At 57.1% G+C, this 14210-nt stretch overlaps 1 protein-coding gene across 1 annotated transcript in view; it reads right to left on the reverse strand.

Annotated features, from left to right (window-relative positions):
- Atp9a (ATPase phospholipid transporting 9A (putative)) overlaps nt 1-14210 on the reverse strand; it is a 92638-nt gene that overhangs the window by 7524 nt on the left and 70904 nt on the right. The window contains exons 18-26 of the mRNA XM_015479649.2: nt 13375-13545; nt 10769-10867; nt 8936-9025; nt 8680-8824; nt 7755-7819; nt 5434-5589; nt 3215-3279; nt 2310-2418; nt 1676-1733 (exon numbers count right to left, since the gene is read on the reverse strand). Of these exons, the coding sequence (XP_015335135.2) occupies nt 1676-1733; nt 2310-2418; nt 3215-3279; nt 5434-5589; nt 7755-7819; nt 8680-8824; nt 8936-9025; nt 10769-10867; nt 13375-13545 (958 nt within the window). The remainder of the gene's footprint in view (nt 1-1675; nt 1734-2309; nt 2419-3214; nt 3280-5433; nt 5590-7754; nt 7820-8679; nt 8825-8935; nt 9026-10768; nt 10868-13374; nt 13546-14210) is intronic.

Consider the following 14210-nt stretch of genomic DNA (forward strand, 5'->3'; position numbering starts at 1 on the left):
GCCCTCGCTCGCCGCCTCTCGCGGTTGGTGGGGGGGCGGGGGGGGGGAGACCCGGAGAACTGCTCCTTTACTCTGGGAGCAACTGCTCCCTAAACGAGGCTGCGAATGATGCTTCATGGAGGATTCAAATCTATAGTTTCCTATTTTCCTTTCTAACCTTATCAAATAGATAATCTGTAACTGTACAGGCAGAAGGAGGAAAAGAGCGACAGAATGACTAGCTGGAGTTGATGGAAAAACAGAAGTTTAAACATATTTAAAATGAGGGCTGGGATGAGGCCCCGTGACAGAGCACTCGCCCAACACATGGGAGGCCCTGGGCTCTGTCCCCAGCATCGATACATGTACGTACACACACACACACACACACACACACACACACACACGAACACACAGGTTTGTGTACACACACATGCACACTCTACAATTAATGATGGGAACAGCTGTCACAAAAGGACAGCGGCTGCATGCAGCCACTGGCTGGAGGTATCTGTAGGACGTGGGTGCCAGCCACAGGGGAGGGGACATAGGGGGCTGCTGTTCAGTGGCGAAGGAGTGTCAGATTTGTAGGATGGAAAGTTCTGGAGATGGCGCCCAGCAGGGACATGCTCACCACCGACCCAGATGGTGGTCACGGTGGTGAAGGTTAATTAAATGTTTTCACCACCTATATGAGCACCAGTGACCCAGGGCACAGGGGGGAAGTGGAGAGAACCCCACGCCCCGCCAAGGAAGGGCAGGAAGCATGGGGGTGAGCAGTGGCAGCCTCTCCAGTGCCCAAGGGGCAGGCTGATCAGGACCTAGTCCAAGACACTGAGAGTGTCACTCAGAGGAGACAGCCAGCAACTCTGACACCCCAACTCTCTAGTGACTGCCTTTATGAACAGGCCTGAGGGTGGCGAGGGCAGAACAGAGGACCGCTCATTACTGACAACTTTCACGCGCACTTTGCATAACCCACTACAGGGACCACCCTGTGGCGCATTCTTCCTCCTTCTTCTCTTTCTGCCGTGCTGAAGACTGAACCCTGGGCCTCACATGGGCTGGGACAGTGCTCCACCACTGGGCCAAACCCCAGCCTGTTTCATAATTTTTTTTTTTAAAGATAGGGTCTCACTAAAGTTGCCAAAGCTGGCCTTGAACTTGAGATCCTCCTGCCTCAGCCTCCTGAGTAGCTGGAAATGCATGCCTGCGCCTCTGTACCTGGTTTGGTAAACATCTTTAAAACATTTTTTAAACACGTCAATGACAACTGAACCCTCTGCCAACAAGCTCAGTGGCCTCTACACTTTCTGATCATGCCACCCACAGTGAAAAATCCTTCAGAATGAAACCCTACGTACACGTGCTTATTTGTGGATTCTACGTGTCCCTGTCCAGATAGAAAGGCCAGGAGCACTGTACAAATATATCATGTGTGTCAGCAAACACACGAAAGCTGGACGTCCCGGATTTGGGAGCACTCTGTGTTTGGGACGTACAAATCGACTACACTCTGACTTCACCACCACCCTGGGTGGTCAGGGCAGGAGTCCTCCACCCACCCAGCAGGACCCCGCCTCACTGCCACCTTGCCCCAGTCCGCCTCAGGTCTGGCTTTTCACTCCCTGTGCCACAGGAGGGAGAAGGACCCCTGCGGTGACCTTCAGAGCCCAAGGCAGCGGCAGATCCTTACCTTGATAGATGCTAATCAGGACCCATATTAAGAAGGTCTTGTAGGACAGCGGTCGCCCCTAAATGAGAGACAGAGAGGTCAGAGCAGGCTACTGCCACCCAGGGCCCCACGGGCCTTCCGGTCACTCTTCCTCTACCCACACGAGGCCTCCTCCCTGCTTCCACCCAAGAGGCCAGTGCACAGCTGAACCCTGAGCGATGGCCTCTCTGACAAGGAACCGACCGTAGGTCTGGATAAATCTTTGAGGAAACGCCTCTGAAGGCCAGCCGAGGAGACCTCACACAGCCACACCACGGTCACTATGTGTGGCTTCTGGACGCGTGTGGAGGGCACTTCTAGGGGCAGATGCAATTTGCAGCTCCACATGGAACCCCGGGGGCCTTTTAAGTCAGCAGCTCTTTCCAGTTTGCCACCTCATACTCCTTACAGGGCACTCGTCACCGCCCTCAGAATAAGGTCCAAACTCCCGCGTCTTGTCCCCAGAGAAGGAGGGCACGGGATCAACTGTGTCCCAGCCAGACACGGGGGTCAGCGTGGAGGAGAAGCAGCAGGGAGGGAAGATGGAGAAGAGGGGGAAGGAGAGGATGGGTGACCGGGAGGACACGGGGGGGGGGGAGGGGGTGACCTGTCCCACCTTGAGGAGGTCCTTGTAGAGCTCGGGGTAGAGCATGGCCACCTCTGACTTGACGTCCTTGTCCAGGACCAGAGAAAAGACGGGGAACATGGTGTAAATCGTGGAGTACCTGGGGAGCAGACGGCCACGGGTGAGACCGGCTAGCAGGACCTGCCCGGCCCAGCTGTCCCTCCGCACCTGCGCACTGGGCGCCTACCACGCGTGAGGCCCGGCTTGGAGCCCTGGAGGCTCGGGATGTAAACAGACAAGACACCTGCTCCAGGCTTTCGGGCTGGTCTCTGGGTCAGTAGCAAATAAACTAAAGTAACCAAGCCCAGAGGAGGAGACCCTAATGGGGAAGAGGGAGTGAGGCCTGCGTGTGCACATGTGTGTGGGGGGGTGCAATCACCGAGGGCGGCTGAGGAATGGGACATCTGAGTCCACACCCACAGGAACAGCTATGCCAGCATCTGGAGGAAGAGCCTCCCTGGTACAAGGCCAGCCAGTGCAAAGGCCCTGAGGCAGGGGGGTGGCTGTCAGGAACCAGTGAGGAGAGGGCGGTGAGGGAAGCTGGGGTGGGTCACAGGCAGTCACATGGAGCACGGCTCAGGGAACCCCTGACTCCACTCTGGCTAGTTGTTCATAGTCTTTCAGGAACCAGCAAAGGACACTCCACCTTTCCAATCAGAAGCAGGTAGAATCCAGTGTCTGCTCTCAGGCTGAAGCAACCAGCAAAACCCAGTAAGTCAGCGGACTGGGCCAGACACCCCAGGGCTGCTCCCCTGCTGAGCCTGCCTTCCTGGGGCCACCAGTCCACAGTGGCCGAGGGACCAGAGGGTCTCTACACAATGCTGCTTCTCCCTCCCCCTCCGTGGCATCTTAGGGAAGTTTCATTAAAGAAAAGGAGACGTGGCATGGATCCTTACCCGATGATAAGGAATCCTTGATAGAGGGGGACGGAGGCAAAGTAGAACACAGAGGAGAAGACCGCCTGCGCCAGGGAGAAAGAGGATGTCACTAAGGGCCACAGCAAGGGTCCCCGTGTTCACCTAATAAAACACCCGCCCCTGCACAGTCACGGCACACGGAGCCGAGGTTACGCGTACTTCGTGTGTGCGAGCTCATGTGATGCTGCTAACATTATCCCCATTCTACAGGTGAGGAAGGCGAGGCCCAGAGAGGGTGAGTGGCTTGCTCAAAACCACACAGCTCCTCTATGCCAAAGCCAGGGGTCACACTGGTTCACCCAACTCCAGCATCCATGCTCAGCTCCTCTGAGACTGTGAAGCTCCAAGAGCCGGGAAGGCTTTGCACACGATCCCAGCACATCTCCAGAGCCACCCACAAGCTTGAGCCTAAAGCTGCCACAGTCCACAGAAAGGGACATGGAGGAGAAGAAGGGCCTGCAGGAAGGAGGTTGGTCCTGCCTCCAGGACCACACCCCCAACAGCTCAGAATGACCGCGCCCATCACTGGCCCGCGCTTGGGAACTGTCAGGGATGAGCCCTGTGCGCTGCACCAGCCACCTTCAGGCTGGGTGGCGGGCCAGGCTTTGCTTCTCACGTGCCTCCTAGTGTTTGGGGAAACAGCACCTGGCAGGCGGCCTTTGCAATCAGATAAAGCCAAAAAGACACCTGTAAGCCCTGCTGAAGGCCACTTCCCGATCCAGGAGGTATTAGCTACCGTGGGAAGGAGGAGGGGACTGCATTGGGCTCACTGAGCCCCAGGGCCCCTGCACACCCACAGGGTGACTGCGGGATGGCAGAGTCCAGACTCATCTCCACTAGATAAAACCAGAGGGGGCCAGTGTCACCTAGAGGGTTCATGATAACCAAACACGGAGGGAAAGTGGACGGTCCTGGTAACCAGGCACCTCTAACCAGAGCAGCTCCCCAGCACCCGTAGCAGGCAGAGAGCCAAGGAGACCCACGCTCGCCGGCCACAGAGCTCAGGTCACAGTGCCACTGAGCGCTGTGACCATGGGACGCTGGGAGCTGCCCTCTGCCATTTTCAGTGCCTTGTCACTCAGGTGGGACTGTGACACAGGACGACTGTATGTCAAGAATCTCTGCTGACTTCACAAATCAACACGAGGCGCCCCTTCCTCTAGGAGGGGTGTGTGGACCCTGGTCTTCATCTGGACAAGAAGTAAAAACGCCGCGTCCGTGTCTGTCTGAGACCGTTTCCAGGGGTCACTGCAGACGGGGTTAAAGGCCATCTGCAGCACAAGGGGCAGTGCCACACCCTGGAATTGTCCTTCTGAATGATACGGCAATGCCAGGCCCTTCTGGAGTCCCCAGAACCAGCTCATCCGTCTCCCAGTGGCTGACACCCAGCATTTCCCAGCTCAACGGTGAATCAGCATAAATGAACAGGACAGATGTGGTCTGAGGAGCCGCAGCTGTTTAGCACTTAGGACATTTTGTTGGAAAGCACTTCAAGGCCTCACTCACGATGCAACAGACATTAAAAATGCAAAAGCCACCCCAACAGGCCTGGGTGAGGCCAAGGAGAGAGAGCGCCCTCCTGGGGACCGACTCACTCTGTGTGATTAGAAACCTCTCCTCCCCCGGGGAGGAGGTGGCCTCAGCTCTGGCTGTAAAGTGGGTGCGGCTGTGGCAAGGATGCAGGTGACCTGCACTGCAAGCACCCAGCTGACACCCAGGTCCAGGAAGCGCTCGGGAGAACCAGGCCACTCTCTGGGGTTCCTCCCGCTGTCCCTGCCTCTGCACCCCAAAAACCAGGATGTGAGCACTCACGCTGCGGTCTCCTCTGCGCCCATCACTGGGGCACACCAGGGAGAACTCACTCCTGTTGCCATACTGCCACCATGGTCACCTACCTGCTCCATGCCAAGCACCCATGGGCTCCACTGCTCATGCTCATGTCCAGGCCACACAGCAAGCAGGGCCATCGCCTCTCAAGAGGGGAGCAATGTGGAGTGACTTGCCCAAGAGCCACCAGCTAACACGCCACGTGGGGGATTCAAAAACTGGCCCAGGAACAGCACCAGGCCTACTCTGAGGCCCAGGCTTTCTCCGTCATCAGCACACCTTCACCTGCACCTGGGCACCAGGACCAGCTGCCCGCCCACTGCACGCTGTGGCCACGGGCACCTGCACAGAGGCGCCAGCTGCCCACCCACCTGCATGGTACTGATGCAGAGGCTCCTGTGGATGACGAACTGGCTGAGGGCGGCCGACCGTTTGTAGCTGTTGCGGCCGTGCACCATGAGCAGTCGGCCCAGGTGCTTGAACTGCGTGATGGAGAAGTCGGCCGCCAGCGAAGCCTGTTTTCCTTCCTGGAATCCAAGGAAATTGGGCACCGTCAGCAGCACAAGAGGTCAAGGCGGACACGTTTTTTTAATTGAAAAAATAAGACATGGTAAGGAGATCTTTGAAGAGATTCAATAAGGAGGTTCTTTGGTTTCGAGTTATATGCAGTTGGTGGTCCAAGTCTAAATCTGATTTAAAAGAGGAATTTCTTTAAATAAAGAACATACTCCATCACGGAGAGTTGTAACGTGGGGGTCAACTGAGCGTGCTCGGGAGCCCTGAGAGCTCCGTGCCCGAGATGCGCACAGAAGCAAAGAACCACTCGGGGCTCTGTGCTGTCCACCGGCTCCCTTCAGAGGCCAGCACCAGGGGGACACCTGTGCTGTCGACACTGAGGTGCAGCGGCCTGAACACAGCTCTCTGCGGGCAGACGTGGAAACAACACGTGGTGCCACACCTCGTGGAATCCCCTTATTTTGAAAGGTCCCTGTTGGGCACCAGAACGGGGCCGCCGGACACCCAGGCCCCGACAAACAGGGGACCAGCAATTTCTCTTCTGTGGTGCCCAGGGACGGGAACAGATCAACCCGACCCACAGACACTGTGGCCCATTCTGCCACCGTCCCAAATGCTTCAGAAACAATGTCACAAAAAATACCCTCCTCCAAAAAGAGAGAGAGAGAGAGAGAAAAGTGTTTTACATTAGAGAAGATTAAAGAGACATGAAAACATGCTAATGAATGAAATTTGTGATCCCTGATTGGTTCCTGGATCTTTTTTTTTTTTTTTTTAAGCTAGATGACATTTCAAGGACAACTGGGGAAATGCCACCGTGACTCTCCTACACTACGGTCACACTGGTCTTACATCTGGGGTGATAAGCTTCTCCTGCAGGCACAGGAGAACACCCTTGTTCTGGGAGCCATGCTGAAGCACTTAGGGGTGACACGTGATTACGTGTGCAATTTACTTTCAACTGATTCGGAGAGAAAGCGAGAACGTGGCAAGTGTTAACAATTGGTAAATCAAAGAGGAGGGCAGATGGGTGTTCATTGTTCTATTTCAAATTTTCGGAACGGATGACATTTTTCAAAATAAAAAAGAGGGTAAGACACGATGTCTGTACATACTCTTGATGTAGAAAGAAATCCAAGATGGAATGGATTTAAGCAAGATGCATAACAAAGTGCATGGTGTGTTTTTAATTTAAGATTATACACAAAAATAATATGTCTATACATACATGTGTAAAATATGTTTACAGTATATGCAACAGACATGTATGCACCCAACTGTACACCCATAGTAAAATGTTGGATGAAGACCCCATGTTGGTAGTTTGATGCAGTTTAAAAGATGCACATGTATTTTAAAATTATTTTAATTTTTCATCATAAGAACTTACTACTTTGATGCTCTTTAAAAAAAAAAAGGAGGATTCAGAATATAATTTTTAACAGAAGGGAAAATGGTTTTTTGTGTTTATATAGGAACTTATAATTTTATTAAATTCAAAATGCTTCTTCAAACCTACATTCCAAGAAATTCACCAAGATTTCAAATTCAATATCTCACTCCAGAATCATCTGCCTTTCTAACTCAAATGATCAACCTCTGGCTGGGAACCGAAGAAACTGTGGGAAGGGAAAAATTCAGCCAGATCTTGAGGATGTGCAACAGGGCCCAGGGGAGCCGCCGGGCCCTGCTCGGGCCTCTGCACTTACTCAGACGGGGTTCCAACAAACCTGGAGACCAGTCTTCCCCCGGCCGTCTCAACGGATCACAGATGAGAGAGCAGGCATAAGAGGCAGGCAGGAAGGGAAAAGCAAAAATTGCTCTACAACAAACTAAAACTCACTGCCAAGGACTTTTAGTGAGGGTGGACGGCCACCACACTCCCTATGGCCCAGGAGACGGGCACAGGGCCTGAGGACCCTTGGATACTAGGAATGTGGAAAAACCACATCGTTTTTTGTTGCTGCTGTTGTCGATTTAGGTCTTGGCAAGCAAAAGGCCAACATCGTCTGTCCGTACATGTGCTACCGTGCTGAGGATGCCGGCTTCCAGGTGCTCCGAGGTGCCTTGGGCCCTGTGCTCCTTACCTAGACACTCCATGGGACCAGGGCTGTGTCTCTGAGGGAAGGAAGAGGACGAGAAGACCCCAGAGAGGAGCGGGGCGGGGGCGTCTCACCTTCCCCTCCACCCCCACGCCGCAGTCGGACTCCTGAATCATGCTGACGTCATTGCCACCGTCCCCTGCAGGACACACAGAGCAGAGGGGAGGAGGAGAGGTGAAGAAGGGCAGGAGAGACCCCCTGGCAGGGCCACAGTACCAACGGCAGCACCTACGGGTGGTGGCCAGCACGGTGGCCCCACTTCCAAAAGGGACCTCTTCCCCTTTGGGCCCTCGTAAGCATTATTTGGGAGCCACTGCCACCGTTCCTGCTCTGCTGATGGACAGACCCAGCTGGGAGGGTGAAGGAAGCCACCTGCGACACCTCTCAGTAATGACAAGCAGGGAGCGGAGCCAGACCGGCTCTGCAGAGTGGGGCCCTCCCTACCCTGGAACGCAGGGACCCTGGGCCAGGGCGGAGGAGAGGCGACTCCTGGGCTCGCCTACGTGCCCTCTCCAAAGGGAAACACCACACACAACAACAAGGGCAAGCCAAAGCCCCTGGTGGGAACAATCATGCCCTGAGCAAAGTGGCCCAGGGAGCGCAGAAAAACCAGGTCTGTGTCCTGTTAGCCTCACGGAAAAGAAATCCAATACAGAGCGGGACAGGGCCAACAGGATGGGTCCCATCTGCCCAGGTGAGCTTACCTACTGCCCAGGTGAGCTTACCTACTGCCCGGGTGATCTTACTTACTGCCCAGGTGAGTTTACCCACTGACCAGGTGAGCTTATCTACTGCCCAAGTGAGTTTATCCACTGCCCAGGTGAGCTTGCCCTCTGACCAGGGGAAGCCTTCCCACTGCCCAGGTGAGCTTACCTACTTCCCAGGTGAGCTTACCCACTGCCCACATGAGCTTTCCCACTGCCCAGGTGAGCTTTCCCTCTGCCCAGGTGAGCTTACCCACTGCCCAGGTGAGCTTACCCACTGCCCAGGTGAGCTTACCTACTGCACAGGTGAGCTTCCCAGTGCGTTCCTGCAGCAGGCGCACGATCTGGGCCTTCTGGGTGGGGGCGCAGCGGCAGCAGACGACCGCTGGGCACTGGCAGGCCAGCTCCATGAACTCGTACTCATAATACTTGAGACAAACCTGGAGGGGGTGCAGGGAGCAGGTGGGTGGGTCAAGGGCACCCCCAGCCCACAGCTTAGCCCCTGCAGCTCTGCCCCACAGCTCCGGGCTCACGAGGGTCCCCATGCCCACCTCCAGGGAGTCTCCAGAGATGACCAGGGCACAGTCGTGCTTCCTGCGGAAAGCGTTCAGCTCAAGGTGGGCCTCTCCGCGGTTAGTCACCTGCCCGGGACAGAGAGATGGAAAAGCCTCGCTCTCTGGAGGTGACAGAATAAGCAGCAGCTTCCTGGAACTAGGGTGAAGACAATGGCCAAGGCCCTTCCCCTCCTCTGCCACCAGACCCAGAGCCAGATGAAGTCCCGTCTGCCAGGCTTCGGAGAGTAGCACAGCCACCATGGCCTTCCGCTCCCTGGGACCAGAGCTGCCTGCACTCGCGTCAGGGGCCTGGCAGTGTGCCGGGGGGCCTTTCACTCACTGACACAGCGACTCTACGAGCTGCCCAACGGTAACAGCTCGGCGTCCTAACTCAGGGACAGCCAGGTGGGGTCCTTGGCCTGCCTAAGGTAGCAGCTATGTGCTGGAGGGCAGGTCCTCGAGGCCGGCGTCCAGCGGGGCTGGCAGCTGCTCTGCGAGGGACCGGATGTTAAGTGCTGCAGGCTTTGCAGACCCAACCTGACCCTCAAAAGCAGCCAAACACAACCTGTAAGCCGGTGGGCGTTTCTACATCCCAACAGGACAAAGCACATCGCAGCCACAGCCTGCGGGCCCTGATTCCAGAACCCAGCTGGTTCCTGTGATTCTCGACACTGAACTAGCAGATCCCCAAGGGCTCCTCTAGGGGCACAGGACGGGATCCTCCACGGCTCTGCCCACACCACGCTGGTCAACACCCACGCCTGGTTTGTGTCTCTGTCTCGAGATCTCTAGGTCCCTTAACACTGCCCAGCACCGCAGCTCAGGGGACTGTACTTTCTCCTTAAGACGCGTCCTGACCCCTTGCTCAGGGTCACTGCCCAGCTCCAGGGCCCCGTGATGAGGGCCACTTGGACCAGCAAGCTGCCAACGAAAGCACAAAAATGCTAACACTCGACACTTAGCTGGGCTACGGGAAGGCCACTGATTACAGTCTGAGAAGTGACAGGAGAGGGACACCGTGCCTGCCCGGCCTCAGCTGGGAAGGTGCGTGTCGGCTTCTAGTTTTTGCCATGTGACACGTATCTGCAAATGGCCTCGAAAGGGCTGTAGATACTGGTTTTGTGGTCACAAATACAATCACGAGAGCAGAATGCACCAGTAACACGGGCTGACGTGTCCACTTGTGCACAACGCCACAGCTCCAACCCTTGATGGATCCCCTGATGCTCCGTGTGCTGTGCACCAAAGGCAGAGACCCTAAAACATCCGAACCCCTCTGGTTACCTAGCTTCACAGCTCTGCTGCACCCTGCCCCAGGGGACCCTGTCCTCCTTCCTCCCAGAATCAAGAGAGCCACTGCACCCAGGGCTCCTGACGCCCTGGTTCAGTCGGGCACACACATGGAGGGCGACTTCTCAGGGGCCCACCCAATTCAGAGCTTCCTTCGAGTCTCCCTGGTGGCCCCAAATGCCTCCCAACAGGCCAGGGTCTAGCGGTTCTTTCTTTCCAGAGACCTTGGCCTTGGGAGGGTCAGGGGAACTTCCAGAAGCCCAGGCACATTCTGTGTATAGAGCCTGGCTGTGTCTCCTGGGGGCGCAGCTGACGGGACCTCCAGTCCCAGGACAGGTCACAGTGTCACCCGGGGCTGCAGCCAGCTGCTCCTCAGCCCACCCGGAGGAATCCCTCCCCCTGCCCCGGTCACTTGGTAATCTACGCAAAGCCAGCAAACCAGGTGGCCAGCTGTTCCCTTCCCTCTTTAAGGGCCCAACTGAGTGACGCGGTCCCAGGACCAAGCACCCCCCATGCGGCCCCAGCACAGAGGTGCTTCACCAGCCGGAAGACGTGGATGTCCTGGTTCCTGGTCACCAGATGTGCGTTCTTGGCTGTGCAGGTGGCGGTCTCCAGCTTGTCCCCCGTCAGCATCCACACCTGAAATCATGGCAGGAAGGGGTCCTGGGTGCCCGTGCTGGGAGCTCCCCAGAGCACTGAGCTGACGCTCCGACCCAGTCGCCTCCCCGACACCCCAGGAGTACCCCGTCCAGGGCTCTGGGCCTCAACAGCCAGGCTGGCAGCAAAGGCAGAGCAGGGAGGTTTAGAAAGACCATCGCCACAAGCTTCTAGAGACTCCCCGAGGCGGGTCTGTGACCTCGTAATCCCCCTGGGAATCCAAAGCAGCACGCAACCTATCCTAAAGACTATGATAGGGGTCACTTCTGGCTCCTACAGGAAACATTGATCTGTGACCTCACGGTCCTTCTCCATGCTCCAGACAGATGCCAGGTGCTTCCCCCTCTTTTATGAAATTGTTCTGCATTTCATTTCTGTGGGCCCAGAGAGGGCAGGTGCCCTGCCCAAAGCCACACAGTGAGCCCTTGTCCTAACCAGGCTCCAAGTCTGGGTCTTCAGAGTCCAGCTGGAACATGCTCCCTGCTCGGCCATCTCACCCCATTAACCCTCCCTATAGGGAGGGGTCTGGGAGTCAGGGGCCGGGAGGGCTAGGAAAGAAGATGCAGTAAATGTTCCCCGGGCCCGTGGCACCCGGCAGTGCTGCACCTGTTCAGTGATCTCTCCTCCACGAAAACCGTGAAGTGGGACCCAGAGGCACCGAGAGGTCAAGCCACCTGCCAAAGGTCACAAAAGTGGATGGGAAGCCAGGAGGGAACCCAGGCCACGGGGTCCCCCTGGAGTCAGCGGGGGACAGGGGATGCGTCTGGTTTCCCCAGGTGTGTGTCGGCCTCACTCAACGTTCCCAGGGGACCCTGGCTGGGCACCGGCATTCTGACTTCATGTAAGAGAACCAACTCCAGGAAGGAGCTGGGAGTTTGAGTCTGGGAAACTGGGATCATAGCTGTCCCACAGCTGACGCCCCTCACTGAGGACAGGAAGGCACTGGGAGACGTGCCCAGGACCCCAGCTCCAGCAGCAGTGCCACTCCCCAGGGTGACAATCTCCCGGCAGGGTTTCCGTTTCTGTCAAAGGCCCGAGCGGAAAATGCCCAGGCTCTAACACTGCTGGCCTGCGAAGGGTCACGCCCCAGACATGACCACCCAGCAGGCTGCTGCGGCCACCCTCCCCCGGAACAACCAGAGAACTCAGGTCCACGGGACGGGAACCAAACACCTGGCCCCGTGGACAGACAGTGCTGAGCAGGAGCGAGAGCCCAGGACAAGGTGGACACGAGCAGATCTCCAAAGCCCAGAGACAAGAGGGCACAGACCCCACCAGGGCCAGAGTTCAAACACCAAGGACAGCCGAGGCAGGTCCCCTGCCCCCCAAGCCACACACACAGGATCCTGTTGGCCATTTCCTTACAACACCAGGCCCCTGAGCCAGAGGCTCGTGATGGGACCTGATTTCCGGGGACACCTGCACGCACGCGAGGCCCCACTGGGCCACGTGCTGGTTCCTATCTGGGTCTAACCTGCACTCCTCCCAGGGCCTGGCCTGAAGTAGCCACTTCTGCCAAACTCCAGCCCCAGGACGCAGCAGGGAGCCACTCCCGAGTGCAGCCAGGGGACGGTGTGTTCTCAGAGCTTCGAGCCTGTTAACTAAAAGGGCGTGGGCCATGTGGCGGTATTCTGCCAACCACGGCACGTATGACGGTGGTCCCGTAGACCGCAAAGGAGCTGGAAAACCATGCCCTAGTGATGACATCACGGCACAACACTCCCCACGTCACAAGTGGTGACACTGATGTGAATAGATCCACGCTGCCCACACAGTTGCACGCAGCATGTGACGCGTGATCATGCAGACTTGCTCCTGGCTCTCCAGCCCCCCCTCCTGGGGCAGCGTGCTCTCCTGCACGGGGCACACTGCAGCCGGACACCTGTGCTCAGGCTCAGGACGGCACCAGTGACGGCCGACCATGAGGGTCTTGCAGTGCCCTCTGGATGTCTGCTGACTATCCATCACACAGGGGCACAGGGACAGGACTGGCCTCCCTGCGACAGGGCCTGGACCTCTGGCGCCCTCTACTGGCCCCCTGAGAATAAAGGCTGGACTTTCTCCCACCCTGAACAAGGTGCGATGTGAACAGGGCACTCTGCTGGCTCGGGGCTCTGTCAGGTGGTCAGTCACTGCCTCATTCATCCACACGGACAGACGGCCACCAGCAGGCCAGTCGGCTGGAATGCCACATGCAGCGCGTGCCCATGGGCGCTGAGCTGGGCCCTGAGCCACCGGGAGACACATGCAGTCCCAGCCCTCAGGGCCCTGAGCCACTGGGAGACACATGCAGTCCCAGCCCTCAGGGAGGTGGCCAGAGAGGGCAAACACAACACAAACACAAGGACAATGGCAGCGGTGGCCCATCCCACAGGGGCACTCTGGTCCCCTCTTGCTCCTCCCACCCTCACTTTCTTCCCTCTGAAGTCCTCCATCTGCGGAAGGGACTACTGACGTCACCGAGCTCCGCTCCCGGGCGCCAGCCCTACCTTGATGCCCGCGTTCCTCAGCGTCTCCAGCGTGGGCCGCACATCGGCCTGCAGCTGGTCCTCCACGCCAGTCAGGCACAGCAGCTCCATCTCCATCTCCAGGCTCTCGATCACGGTGGCCACTTTGAGGGAGCGGTCATGCACGCTCAGCTTGGCCTGGACGTAGCGGGCCTGGCACACCAACAAGTCTCCGCTTAGGGTGGGGAGGGCGCGGCCCACCCCGCCCCTGGCACGCTGGCTCTGTGCCGGGCACCAGGGGTCCATCAGGGAGCAAGACCAGACATGCAGGGGAGGGGAGGAGCAGGCCACAGCCTCATTCAACTCCCAACCTCCACTGCAGCCTAAAGAACTCGCGCTCTAATAGCGCCACCTGTTCCCAGTGTTCCGAAGTCACGTCACACGCCTGCGTAAGCCAGCCTGATCAGGTCCCCGGCCCCAGAAAGAGTTTGTTCCAGAGGCAGATGGATGAAGTGAATGTTAAAAGACATGAACAGGGGGCTGGGGGGTGGCTCAGTGGTAGAGCGCTTGTCTAGCACGTGCGAGGCGCTGGGTTCGATCCTCAGCACTGCATATAAATAAGTAAATAAAATAAAGGTCCTTGAACACTAATAAAAATATTAAAAAAAAAAAAAGACCTGAACAGGGAAGTTACATGGGTGTTGGGTCAAAAGCAACGAGGTGGAGCTGCCTTAGACAGCCGGTCCAGGAAGGCTTCCTGGAGGAAGCAGCATCTGAGCTGAGACCCAAATGAAGCCAGGGAGTTCTGTGGGGCGAGAGAACTCGAGGCAGAGAGGAGAGCAAGTGTCAGGTGACAGCGCAGTGGGGAAGCGGGGGGG

The sequence above is a fragment of the Marmota marmota genome, unplaced genomic scaffold (assembly GCF_001458135.2).
Source record: "Marmota marmota marmota unplaced genomic scaffold, marMar, whole genome shotgun sequence".
Lineage (NCBI taxonomy): Eukaryota > Metazoa > Chordata > Mammalia > Rodentia > Sciuridae > Marmota > Marmota marmota.